The sequence below is a fragment of the Chrysoperla carnea genome, chromosome 5 (assembly GCF_905475395.1).
Source record: "Chrysoperla carnea chromosome 5, inChrCarn1.1, whole genome shotgun sequence".
In the NCBI taxonomy this organism is placed as follows: domain Eukaryota; kingdom Metazoa; phylum Arthropoda; class Insecta; order Neuroptera; family Chrysopidae; genus Chrysoperla; species Chrysoperla carnea.
In genome coordinates, this window is record NC_058341.1 from 18,657,325 (window position 1) to 18,672,004 (window position 14,680).

The following is a 14,680-nucleotide window of genomic DNA, read 5'->3' on the forward strand; positions in this document are numbered from 1 at the left end:
TTTAGAACTTGTTATCTATCTATTGTCTATGTCGTTCGAACGTCATTAAATTACTGTTATGAAATTTCAAGTTTTGATCTTGACCCGAGAATATTTCGTTATCAAAATTTTTTCATTACTCTTAGTAAATTATACGTAATCAGATTTTTATTTATAAATATCACAAATCTCCGGAAATGTAATTATTAAATTATTAAGGTAGAGGCATCTTCGATCATATATTCTTTGCCTACGGGACCATTTAAATGGAAAGTTTTCTATTTTGAATGAATTTATCTGAGCAATGTAATTATTAATTATTTTGATGTATATAGTTATTTAAAAAATAAATAAATATAGATATAAAAATTGCCTGAAGAAAAATTTAGTATGCATTTCGAACTGCATTTTTAAATTAGTTAAAACTTGAGGTTAAAAGATTTTTATAATGGTAATAGCTCTTCTACAATCCATAATAATTGTACAACATCACGGACAGAGTTTGTCGTTCTTCAGATCTTCAAACTACTAAATGTTGAATTGTTGAAATAATCAAACGTAAGCCCGTGGACGTAGTTACCTTGAACCAAAAATTGTTTGAATTAGAATTAGCCATCGGCAAATTGTCATATTTAACGCAAACATGACTCTCGTCTAAAGCAAAATACCCAAATAAGCTTTTCATTAGCTAGCTTAACTTTGGTGTAAAGATAAAACATTTTAATTTATTTTTGTTGGTCAGTTATTAATCGTAAATAACAAAAAATAAAAGTATGACATAAAATTCCCATATTACTGCATGTGCTACGTTATAGTTTAATAAAGGGACAAAGGAATTTACTTAATTAATATTTAATGAGATTAAAGGAAATTGTACATTCTGATTCTATGGGAAAATAAATGTTCTGTTTTTTTTTTAAAGTCTCTTGGAAAATCCTAAAAAGAAAAAAATTACCCTAATTATCTTCCAGCACCTAATTAGTTACGCTTAAGTAAATTTTTAATCAATGAGAAAATAATTATATTGGTTTTTTGAAAATCATTAGCAGAAGATGTAATTTAATTTGTCACTGGTTTTTTTAATCGAAATCATTAATAAATATTAAATAACAATATTTTAATCTTTTTATAAATTATGCATTCAAGTATCTACATCTGTTGACGAAATTTAGAACTATCTTCAGATTTGTTTACAAATTTAAATGGATGGCGCATTCACTTAATAGACTAGAATGTAACTGTTTATGACTTCTGAAAATTATTACCCCAAAAACTTACAGAAAATTTTCCAACTGAATTTTACTTATGTAGGATTCCAATGATTATAGAAAAAAATATCGTAATTTTTACTTTAATTCTGCCTGACCTAGTTTAAAATACATCAATCTGATGATTCGTGTTCGTATCCACTGATCTATCTTAGAAATAGAGAATATTCATGTATTTTTTTTATATTTTTAATTAATTATTTACACCGTTATAATAAAGTAAAAAATATAAATACTGCTTACAAATGCGTTAATTAATTGTGAAAAAATATTTAAAATACATTATAGTTTTGAGATATTTAAAGGCAGTTTTTTGGCGCTCTCTGTTGATGACGTATAAGTACGCGATCTGTCAATTGGTGACAGTTCAATGTATAATTTACACTTTAAAAAAATTAATTTACAACACAGAATTTACACTCATTAAGTTTTCTAATAAAAAGTTGTAGAATTTAATGAAATACCATATAAAATGTACGTAATTAATATCATATGGTATGTCAACAAACTTGACAAGCCCGTACTATGATGTCACGTCCGTATAAAAAATTGAATTTCCGTTTTAGAAATTTTTTAATGCCCTCACTGAATTTGTACTTTTATTAATTAATTTTAAGTAATTAAAAAGATATTAACTACTAAAATAATGGTTTAGTTGAAATGTCCAGGCATAAAAGTTAAGGAATAAAATATTTGAACCAAATTTAAATTTCATGAATATTCCCTATTATTTGAAATTGAAACTGTTTATAGAATTTTAAAGGTCATACGCCATTATATCCTCTCCTAGTTCACAAACAATTTTGAAGGGTCTTTAAAGATTCACCAAATACTAAGAAAAAAGTTTATAGAAGTAATATTTTATCAAAACAAACCAATAAATATTATTAAAAAAATTCCAAGGTCTTTTTTTTTGTCCTGTCTGTCCAGAACACAACCCATTAATTAAAATAAATTATTTTGGCGGTAAATTAAAGAGCAATGCGTTTAGTGTTAAACAACTTGTTGAATTTTATGCAAATTGTAAATTTTTAAACTTTTTATATAATTATTTTATAAAATAAACATTTGAAAATGGATAATGAAAAGAGTGAATATGAACTTTTACGAGAAAAAAATTTAAAAGAACAAGAAGCTTTGGTAATTATTTATTTTCGATATTGATATATTTACAAATTACATGTCAAAAATATTTTTTGTTTAGTTTCAATCGATGTTTAACGAAGTTGAGGAATTCAATAAAGAATTTTTTAAAGAATTCGAAGAGACTAAAAAAAAGAAAACGCCTCCAAAAGTTAAAAGAAAAACACCAAAATGTGATAGATCTATGCGATTCAAAGTTGAGATACCAACAGGAAAACGTAAATCGACTAGAATTCAGGGTAAAAAACCAAAGTATAGTTTTAATGATATAGAAGAGATTCACGAGACAACTAAAACTGTTAGAAAACTTAATAAAGTAACTGATTTATATTCAGAATTCAGTTTCCAGGTAGGTTTCCTCATACGACTGCCAGAAAAATCATTACATTATTGATACAATTTGTTTTTCTGCTTTCAGAAAAAATCATTAAAAGTTCCTTCGTATAAATATCAAACAACGCATGTAAAATATGACATTGATGAAACCCCACCATTAATACGCCAGCCCGATGAAATCACTGATGAAGAAATTACCCAAATACTTGATAAAGTTACAAATAAAATTTGCTCCAAAGACGGTACATTCTGCCATCAATGTAAATTGAAATCAATGGATACGAAAACAATTTGCCGAAGTGGATTTTGTGTGAGTGTACGAGGTCAATTTTGTGGACCATGCTTACAAAAACGTTACAATGAATCTGTTGCCGCTGCACTTAAAGATCCTAATTGGAAATGTCCACCTTGTCGACAAATCTGTGTCTGTTCATCTTGTCGCAATGGTCAAACTGATACGAATGAACATGAAATTGATCAGAATAATGATTCAATTGAGAATGACGCAAATGATTCGGATTTACTTGAAGGAAATATTTGTAAGGAACAACATCAACTTTCACCCGGAAATAATTTAAAGGAACTAAAAGTTTTGGTAAGTATAATTTTAGAGAGCTTTCAAATATTATTTTGAGGAAATTTGTAAATTATTCGTCCGGTATACGTGCCCCGTTCTTTTATTTCCTACTTTGGACTTGCCACAAATGTCCACAAGTGTGTTCCGTATCGAAGCGATGGCTTAAAAGAATTTACCTTTTACTACAGCAGTCATCGGAACGGGTTTGTCATAAAATTACGACGCATTTGACCCAAGTAATATTTCGAAAACCACTCTTAATAAAACCCAAAAACCCACATGATTTCTTGTAAAAATAAGAGTTAAAAGCTTATATTATTTTTTCTAGATTGAACCTTTGGTTAAACAAGATACAGAAGAAGTAAATGAAGAGCAGGCTAAAAAGATGAAAGATGATGTTAAAAAGAAAACACCCCCAAAAGTTAAAAGAAACACACTAAAAACTGATTTACCAACTGAAAGGCGTAAATCACCTAGAAATGCGTCTAAAAAACCGATGAATGGAAAACGGGAAATTGATAATAATTCAAATGATTCAGATATTTTTACGGAATATCAAAATAATTTGAAAACTTACACAAATTTACGAAAGAAGAATAGTTATGAAGAAATTTTAGATGAAGAGAATTTATTAGGGTATAATAAGAAACGATTAACTGAAAAAGCTCGACTAAAACAATCAAAAATTACCACTGCATTTTACAAACAACGGAAAACATCATAACTACAAGCTAAAATTAAAAATAACGCAAGCATCACGACTTTTTTTTTGCATTATTCGTGCACTGCCATCGAAATAGTCATTTAATTTCAGAATTTAACACATTCGGTTTTTTTTACTTCGAATCTGAGACTTATGTCAATTAATCGGCGACCACTTGCCTTTAGAGAGAGAAAATTGAGAACTGCATCAATGAAATTCGGACACATTTCAGTAAAATAGTCAAGCAAAATTTTGTATATGTCAACAGAGGTGTCAAGTTTTATTTATTCCATTCTAAAGCTTATAATGTAATGCTTAGAATTATCAAACCAAGAATCGTTTTCTAAAACTTTAGGATGCAACAATATCTTGAAAACGGCTAAATTTTGGTAAAATTTGATTTACAAAGTTAACATTTGCAATTCATCAACATTTTTCAGACTTTGTTTCTTTTCAACATTGTTTTTAGTGGCGATAAAAATTTAATTCCAAACGTGATAGCATTTTAAGCTTTTATAAAAAAATTAGTGCACATTGTTAATAAATAGCCAGTTCCTTTTGCGTTGCACCCTGGTGGAAAATAATATTTGAAGAAAGAATAAGTCTTAGAAACTCTGAAATAGTCTTAGGAACTCTGAATAACTTTGATTTTTTAACGTTTTTGGACTGTCTAATTCAGAGTATCTAGGCTTATTAAGCCTGAGTTAGACAGTCCAATTAAGAATTGTTATTTCTGAAAATATTTTTCCCTCCAGGGCATCTAAGATTTGACTTACCCTCTAAGGAAAAAATTCAAAAATGATCAAAAAATGTTTTTCTTCAAAAACCTAACTTTTTATTAGGGAACTCGATGTTTTCGTTCACATAAGATTTTAATAATAAAATCCTTTTTAAGCACTTCAATAATGAGTATCCCAATACTAATTGTATATCCGATAATCAAAATAAAAAATGGTACTTGTAAATCTTCTAACGTTAACGAATACTCGTAATATTCCGTTTCATTAATTGTTTTCTGAATTAAATAATGTCTATGCGAATGAGTTTCATTAAATTTCATATCTTGTAACCATTTTTGTGGTAATCCACTTTGAACCATTCGTGATATAAAACGATTAATTTGATTACGAAATATTGAATTTTTTGGTAAAATATACGTTAAATGATATTTACGTGGACACTGTTTCACAAAATGCAACATTAAATCACCTTTCGTTGATAAATATTGTTTTTGATACAATGCAACATCTCCCAATCCATAACGACCTAAGACAGCATAAAAGCCTTGTGCAACTTCCGTGTAATTTGCATACTTGCTGTACAATTGAGTTTTAAAAAATAATTTTTTTAGTGTAGGATCATTCGAATCGGATGGAAATGTTTCATTGGCTACCGACCATGAATTTGTAAAAATTAAATATTTACTTTTCGCAACATCTTCTAAGGTATTTAAATCGTGGAACGAATAAGGTTGTGTTTGGAATGTAGACAGGGTTGAACGATACACACCCGATAATATTAAACCCCATGTTAAAAATGTTGCAACAAGAAATCGTTCTGATAAATATTTAAACCTTATTTTTGTTAAAGGCGCATCAATTAAAATTTGTAACATAGCAATACTTGTAAAAATAAATATATTTTGTCTCTCTGTTTTATCAGTTTGTTGTTTTTTCTTAAATATTACCCAAACCAGTGCGAAGAAAATAATTAAGAATAAGATCGATAACCATACGCTTGGATCGAATGCGTATATTATATCTGTCCATGCTGGTATTATTTCAGCTTTTTTAACGAGTATACATAATTTATCTTGTATTACTGGGAAAGTATGCTCAAAAGGTTCAATTGAGCCATCGTAACCGTTGTTACCGTAAGATTTTAAGAAATATAGAGCAAAGATCATGTCAGCTTGAACTGTTTGTAGAAGACCAAGGCCACCTGAAAAATAAACATAACCATTGGTCAAGTATTCGAAAAAATTATGAAGTTTTGTATTGGTAATTGGTAAGTAATCTGGTAGTCTAAATTAGAACTATTGAAAACTGGTCCACTTCTTGTTTTAATTAGTACGAATTATTATCGCCAGTTGGCGGCGAAAGCGTCTTGGTGTCATAAACTCATAACCCAGAGGTCTTTAGTGAACAGCGTTTACAACTGGAGCCAACCACGGAAGACTTCTCATCTATCTTATGCTCTTTGCTATAGATCAAGAATATTCGCTCTTTGGATGATTCCCTTTTTATGGTTGTTGCAATGTTAGATTATAGATTCTTTTTGATTCAAGAAAAAATAATTATTCACCGTACCGGTTCAAATTTATTACAGCTAGGTGTAATGTAAGACTAGTGTCGACATCTGTAACTTTATTTCATAACAAATGTATTTATATTTGTGCAAATATGTACTCAAATTGTTCATACGATAGTGTGATAGATTCGTTGCTAGATAGCGACTGAAGTTAAATAAAAACAGAAAAAGAAATTTTGAAATAAAAATTCCTCTAAAAACTAGAATATCCTTCGTCTCTCTTTAGCGTCACAGGTGGTGGCTAATTAGGGTTAATTCGGGGCATACCTAGTGTGATAAAAATTGTTCATCTTTTGATTCAAATTCCAGAAAGTACAAGGTTTCGAATGAGTTGTTATCTCTATCAGACTATTTTTCTCAAAGATGAGATCGATTTCTTAGTTGGGACGATTTTTCTGGTGTCTTGTGCATTTACTATTTCTCTTGAAACACTTTATGAAACAAAAAAACACAGGAGGTGCATGAACACACATAACGGGTGTTTTTGAAAACTTTGATACATTTTATTGTTTAACAATCATTTTATCGAGCTATTAGGGGAGTATATCGACAATGCCACGGAAAATATTGGAATCCATAGTCCACAACTTCACATATTCCACAATTTCACATATTATCCCAAAGAAAATAATCTACAGAATGCGATCACTCAAATAGCGCAAATTTTTACATTTTGGAAGCGTTATTCTGGTTTATTTATGATGAAATAGTAAAACATACCGAGCATATATCATGTACCGCGCAAAGTTACTAAAAACGATTTCAAAATTTCAACTTAAGGACCATTTAGCATCCAAACTATAGACCATTTTGAGTCACCCTCTACTATAACTGAGGTCATAGAATGTGGTCATAAAGTATGGACATTAGAGGATGGACGTATCATATCAAAGTGTAACTGAATATCAAACGTTGTCAAAGTAGATATCAAACGAAGGAAGCTTTTATAATAAATACGCATGTAACCTAATTTTCTTGTTTACGGTTTACTTGAAATTAGTACACTTTGAATCTTTTATTACCATCCTTTTTAACAAATTCCTTTCTAAGAAAATGAAGCTATTTCTTTTGTACTGACGATGACTTTTGTTCTATCTTTAACGGTTTACAAGATGGGTTCTACAGACCCAAGGTTCAATTGATTTATGTTACTCATTTACGAACTCAAACTCACTATCATCCAAATTGCATTATTCCCTTATACGTGTTAGTGTATAATTTGTAAGTAAATTTTGTTAAATAAAGGGCTGTCGTAATAATGGTATTCAATTTTCTAAAAAGGAATTCGCTTAGTTGACGCAAATCCTGCGCTATCGAATTTTTTTTCTATTCATTTTTGCTTCTTTTATGATATTTCAATCTGTCAAAGGATAAATTTGTATTAAATTTCTTCAAAAAAAAAGTTAAGGTAGCTTCAGCGTGGTTTATGAATGACTAAACATTGACTGACATAAATTCGGAAACTAAAGTGTTTTACTTCCAAAATATGAGGAATGGTTTCTGTCCTAGAGTGCGGAAAATCAGGGATTTCCGGTTTAAAATACAACAACACGGTGGTTCTCCGTTAATCCGGCAAACATTTTGCAAGGCAGTGTCGGACTATCGAATTTCTCGGATTATGAGTACCGTATCTTGCAATCCGACAAATCACAAATCCAATGATAAAATTCTCTGTGTTATACTCTGAAGTGCACTCATACTTCTATACAAAAACAATAGTCGGATTACAGGGAGCGCCGGATTACCGAGAGTCCAGTATAATTTGGCATAAATACATACTTAACTAGCTAAAAATATGTTTAGCTCCGGTCCAGAGGAGGGAAGATGCTCACCCCTGTGAGGATGTACACCCTGAGGGATGATTATTCACCCAAAATTTTACGCTGGAATTATCTTATTGTATACCCTTTTTCCTATTTATTTGATATTCGTTGTAGATTTCAAAGAAACAGTTTTATTTTCTGTGTGAATTTGTTTATAGGATATATAATCTAATAATAGCACGAGATACGCAGTCATGTATTCCTATCTATATAAAGTTTTACATGTTATACACTCATCAAATGCACTGGAGGAAAATTTTAACTAAATTTTCAAACACCTGTATTTTCCTCCATTATGATTTGACAATTATTAAAGATTTAAAATGATGTAAATATGATCTAAAGTGTTCAATCTTTCTAAAATATTATTCTGCAACTTAATATAAAATAACATTTGATTATCCACCTTCTAACTATTATGGTGATTGGTTGAAAGATATCCTGGAATATCTCGGAAAGTACACATCAGATCGAAACTTGATAAAAACCTTTTTCGTTCGTCTTGATGAGCTTAATCTCGTAGTATAGTTTTCCAGGATCAATTAAAGAACACCCTATATACTTTTTTCTATAGTAAAGAAGGACATAAATAATGTTTTGTGTTTTTTTAAAATGACATCCAAACAAATAAAATATCTAATACTTTACCATTATATATACCATTTCCCGTATAAGAACCAAAATTTTCTTCATTTTGTATATACTTTACAATAGAAAAATTTAAGTATTTTTCTAATGTAAACAACATTTTTATATCGACACCATCCAAATAGTATTCAATTTCATTACAAGACGTTATTGTCTTTGTTGATGAACAGTTATTTATTTTCTTAACATAAACAATAGATGTCACCGATGGAAATAAGATACATTTTAATGGATATCCATAAAAATTTTCAATATTATTTTCCAATGTATTAACAACAGAAAGATTATGTTCATTATAAATCTCTAATTTACCATAATTTCTTTCAATATGATTATAAAAAATTGGATCATATTTATAAATAATATCATTATGATATTGACAATTTAATAAAATAAATATTTTATTTAATATACGTAATTTATTCCAAAATTTATGTCCAACATATTTCATAAACTTTGCATCGTTTTGTTTATCACACGATACAATAAAAAATATAAATTTACGATTTGAATTAATTTTAAAAAATGATAATTGTGTAAATGATTTTAAATTTGTTTGTAAAAATTCAATATTTGGTAAGATTATTATATAGCCATTGATCCAATCACGAAAATCTTCAATTGCTGTTTTATATTTTGCGGGAAGTGTATGAAATTCGACTTTTATAATTCCTGCTTGTATTGTTTGCATAATTGTTGAAATTTTTATTTCGACAGCTATATCACGATCAATTGTTAAATCGATTATACCGAATGTACGAATATTTTGACAAAATTTTATTAATGCATTGTCAGTTGCATATGTTTTTAAATTGTTATCGAATTGTAGATTATATTGTATTATACTAAAATTTTCATTCATTGCTATTGTTTTCATGGAAAAATATGTTAGAAAATATAATGTGATCTGTGGGAACATTTTACTGTAGCTATTATCACACTCTATTCGACTAAAAGGTACTATAAATAAAAATAACGCATTGCATATATCTATTGCGTTATAGATTTCAATATATAAAGAAAAAAATATATTTATATTAGAATATTTAAATAAAAAAAAATATAGGCGTTTTATTGATACTTTGTTTGGGAAAAAAATAATATTATTTATGGTTTTTACATACAGGGTGGACCATTTGAATCTGTAATGGCTAACAACTCGTTTTGTAGTTAACCAATCAAATAATAACTCGTAGAGTTTGATGGGGGACATCATGTTCTGTCATCAGTTTGTACCTAGTTCTTCGGGTTGCTTTAATAGCCAATTTATATTCTAAACAGTAAGAGATAGAATAACACTTTGAATTAGAAAGTTGATCCTCATAATAAAAACTAAAAGCTTTTCTTTATCATTTTTTTTGAAAAAACGTTAGCTTTCGGAAGTGTGACTTAATAATATGTCACATGCATTTAATCGACAGAAAATACGCTTAAAGTTTATCGATAATTGTAGGTTAAAGTCATGAATACAGGCGAATGTCCTCTGTTGCCTTTGTCAACTTTTGGATAAAGCTTTTTTCCGTAGTTAGTGTGTTTTTTTTTCAATTAAATACAATAATGAGATATTTTTAAGTCATATTTCCTCCGAAAGCTGGCGATTTTCAAAAAAAATGGCATCAACTTATAGGTAAGGATCAACTTTCTCTAAGGATCAATCTTCCAACTAAGGAACATGATGTCCCCCAACAAATTCTGCAACTTTTATTTGAGCTTTTGTTTGATCGGTTAACTACAAAACCAGTTAGGAGCTATAATATATTAAAATGGCCACCCTGTAATGTGTATAAATCTACTACGTCCAGTAAGTACACTGTTCAGTAAATATACAGGGTTTTTCAGCGAAGCCCGATCAATGGGGCGTTTTTAAAAGGAAGACATTTTTACCTAAACAAAGTTTAAGTATCTGAAACAATATTTAAATGGATCCAATAAGAATATTATTTCATCTATATTAACATTGTATGGGTAAATGTGTCTACTCTTTTTAAAAATTCCCCATGGACGTGCTATGCTGAAATACCCGGTATAATACTCTATTTTATAAAATAAATATAAAAAAAAACAAGCATAAATATTATTTTAAAAATAGTTTTTTTAGAATAAAAATTTTATAAAACTCGCATTTTTTATCCATTATCCATTATTATATTATCTGGACAATGTATTTACATGTTTATCTATTTTTGGTTTTTTTTTGTTTATAAAATTCCACGAAATCTTACCATTATGTGCAAGTTTATATATTTGGATGTTTGTTAATGAACAACGCAAAAAACAGCTGAACGGATTTGTTTTACCTGCATTAATAATACATACTATTTAACCCGGGAAAATGTTAGGTTCCTTTGGGGTTTTCAAAAAAACTACACTATGGATTCACTTGAAATTAGGTATAGATGTGACTCATGGAACATTATTCCGGGATATAATAAGGGACAACATATTAAAACCAAAGAAATTGTGAACATATACAAATATAACAAACTATTTGGGTTAGAATTATATTTTGTTGGAATACTAATTTTGCTGACCAGTAAGATTATTATAAGAAATATGTTTTTGGCATAGTTAAAACCTTGGCAATGTTTATGTTTATGATTATTATAAAATTTTGATATTAAGTAATACATATAATATTACGATTGAATATTAAATATAAATTAATAATGATATTATTCAAGACTAGCTTGATACTCGCCTGCTTCACTGGGCTTAAAAGTAAAAACCACCGTTTTATAGCCTCCACCTCTCTTGATCTCACTTATCCCCCTTCCATAACACACGAAGGGATTGTTTTACACAGCTAAAATATATGCACAATTTCTTTTTCGTAAAGTGTAAAATAATCATAATTCATTGAGTATATTAGAAAAGATGGCTATGGATTGTTTGACATTTACTATTAAAATTTTTACAGAAATCTTTAGTTTATGGTTCAAAACGATGACCATAGAGCAGTAAAATGTCAGATTAAATTATATATGATTATAGCTCATGTGTTATTCTGATGCATGAGCTACACTATTGTTTAGTTTCATTCAAATCCATTTATTAGTTTTGCGTGAAAGCGTAACAAACAGACAATCAAACAAACAAACAAACATCCTTACTTTCACGTTTATAATATACTGGGATAGGGATAATTTTGAGGATGTTGTTGTCCTGACCTGTACCAGGCATTTATAACAATAATAGTCATTTTGTTATTTTATTACTTTTATTTCAAACTGCTTCAACAATTCATTAATTACTCCAGAAATGCAAAGCTAGAATATGGCAAATTACTAAAGTTATATAAATCGTAATTTCGAGGTGCTTCGATATTTATGATAGGGTTGTCAACTGATATAAATATTGATCAAAAATAATTGAAATGTCAAAAATAGTTTTATAATAAATATAAATACAAATAAATGATAGAGATGTGAAAAAATAATCGATTCTAGAAAATCGATATATACTTTGCAAAATGATTTAAAGTCCTTTTACAAAAATAAGATGAAAAGTTCATATAAGCCTGTGCGGTCACTTATTTTCAAACAAAAATAGTAAAAAAGAAGTGAATGATAGATTTGGACACTAAAAACCTCCAAAAGCCTCCTTATTATAAAGAAATCACACTATATAACTAGAAAGGGTAGTTAGAGAGAAGTTTGGAATGTTCTGGGATAGGCCTTTACAAAACAGGGCTAAATCAGGCAATTAATCTAATGTAATCTATTAAAATCTAGAAAACAAAAAGTATTTGAAAATATATTAATATGAAATTTTTGCATAAATAACCGGTGACTTTTTCTACCGTTTATGAAACGGTATATCAAAACGGTATAACTAGTAACGAAAATAAGTCTGCATCTGACTTACGGTAAAAGTAATATCTCTTTTAAGGGTTACTAAGTACTTTTGGGACATACTCCATACCAAATATAAACTTTCTTCGTCAAGTAATTTCGGAGAAAATTGATTATTATAGACAGATAGACAGAATTGTCATTTATGGGAGTTTTTTTTTTTTATTTGATGACGAATCCCTAAAAACGTTAACTTTATTAGAAAAATATTTAATCTCTTATTAGAAAATTCGTTTAATTACATCGATTTGGACAGACAAGAAAATAATCAATTATTCGATCGAATTTCGAATTTCACATGCCTAATATAAATAACACTTGATGTACTATACACCTACTTTCTAGATAGAGTCATAAATCTCTTATAACAGTTATTATTTGTTCACTTTGACCTAGTAAGTAGATCGAATAGATCTGTACCGAACTATCGAAGTAATAGTACAGTAAAAGATATTACAAAAATTGACTAATAAAGGCAAATGAAAGAAACCACTTGCATTTTGCTAAAACCTTATGGAATGTATTTCTTAGTTATCAAATATTATTATTAATGCATGTGTTAATGGCGCAAATGTTTCTATTTGTTAATAAACAATAAATTTTTAATACAATAAAACGATCAATGTTCAGTTAAAAAATTAGTAATTAGGCAACTTGTATGACGTACTTGTCAAATAATCGAAAACTATTATACCATGTATAACGTATGTGTAATTCAAGTTGCCTATTTATTAATTTTGTAAGTCAAGTTTACCATTAATCATTCCATTGAATTCACAATTTATTGTTTAATTTGAACCACTAAATCGTTTCTAATAATATTTGACACCTAAGAAACACATTCCATGAGGTTTTAGGAAAATGCAAGCGTTTTTTTTCCATTTTCTTTTATTTGAAACATCTTTAACTGTACTAAAATGTAAATAATATGAAAACTTTCCTATTTGTTTATCTGTGTACTTTACCTACAATAATCAAGAACAAACTCCTCTATATTATAGTGTGATATGCTTGATCTCCATACAAATGTGAAATGTAGATACACATACAAAAGTATTCAAATCAATTTTAAAACATACACTGTGACAGACAGCATTGGATGGTCTGTATTTTGTATTTGTAATGTGATACAGTTGAACCTGTGCTGGCTAAATGCACAAAACTTAAAAATAAAGCATGAATCGATGTACCACATAGACGACAGAATTGGTTTCCGAAGTACCTATTTAATTTTTTATAAATCAATTTAGATCACAAAATTTCCTGACGCTCTAACGAATCGAATGCAGAAAGCCGTATTCAAATCCGTCTTACTGTTCAAATTTTCGAACTTCAGTGCTTTGTTTCTGCAACTACCAGAGCAAAAATGAAACCTATGAATGGGAAGTGATATTATTGTTAATATAGACAGTGCGAAGAAGAAGAAAAAAGAGGTAGAGCTTCAAGTTTCGTAATATTCCAATGTGATAACGTCATGTATTTTTACCGATTCACAATTGTTTAGAAGTTAAATTAGACACTGCCAGTCGATAAATTTCGTTAAACCGCGGACGATCTCAGTAATCATGCGGCGCACAAAACAATCTAAGTAACCCATACTTTTGGGTGGTTTTACTCGTATCTCATATAAATTGTATGAGCACTTACCGTACACTTCTGCTTAGTACATGAGCATCCAGACTTATTTTTACTGTAAAATATGTCTGGATAGTTTAGCAAAGAGCTTTAAGTGTTTCTTAAAGCTAAGAGCTTTAAGAAACACTTAAAGCTCTAACTTAAACTTTTTTCTTTTAAGGATTTGTACATTTATACTGAAATTAAGTAATTAATTTTATTTTAATCCTTAGGGTCAGACTAAACATGAGAAAAAAATGTTTTTGATCCTATGAGTGAAACTTTACAAAGTCCTCTATTATCAAGAGAAAATTCTCTGTTTCTTAAACTACCACGTATTCAAGTTTAACTGTATCCCTAAAGATTGAAAGAGGTATAACATTGGAAAATGTTATTCCCAAGGGTTGTACGTCAATAAAAATGTAAAT

The 14,680-nt window shown here is 28.9% G+C and overlaps 1 protein-coding gene across 1 annotated transcript; it reads left to right on the top strand.

Moving 5' to 3' along the window:
* The first annotated feature begins 2,272 nt into the window (after positions 1-2,272).
* On the top strand, positions 2,273-4,440 carry LOC123299575 (cell division cycle-associated protein 7-like). The gene is made up of 4 exons (XM_044881816.1): positions 2,273-2,387; positions 2,452-2,739; positions 2,809-3,321; positions 3,632-4,440. Exons 1-4 carry the CDS (start codon positions 2,322-2,324, stop codon positions 4,025-4,027), a joined length of 1,263 nt encoding a protein of 420 aa, XP_044737751.1. The 5' UTR covers positions 2,273-2,321; the 3' UTR covers positions 4,028-4,440.
* Positions 4,441-14,680: the final 10,240 nt, after the last annotated feature.

Coding starts and splice junctions, on each gene's coding strand:
- LOC123299575 (XM_044881816.1), top strand. CDS start 2,322: ATGGATAATGAAAAGAGTGAATATGAACTTTTACGAGAAAAAAATTTA. Junction 2,388..2,451: donor TAAAAGAACAAGAAGCTTTG/GTAATTATTTAT, acceptor TTTTTTGTTTAG/TTTCAATCGATGTTTAACGA. Junction 2,740..2,808: donor ATTCAGAATTCAGTTTCCAG/GTAGGTTTCCTC, acceptor TTCTGCTTTCAG/AAAAAATCATTAAAAGTTCC.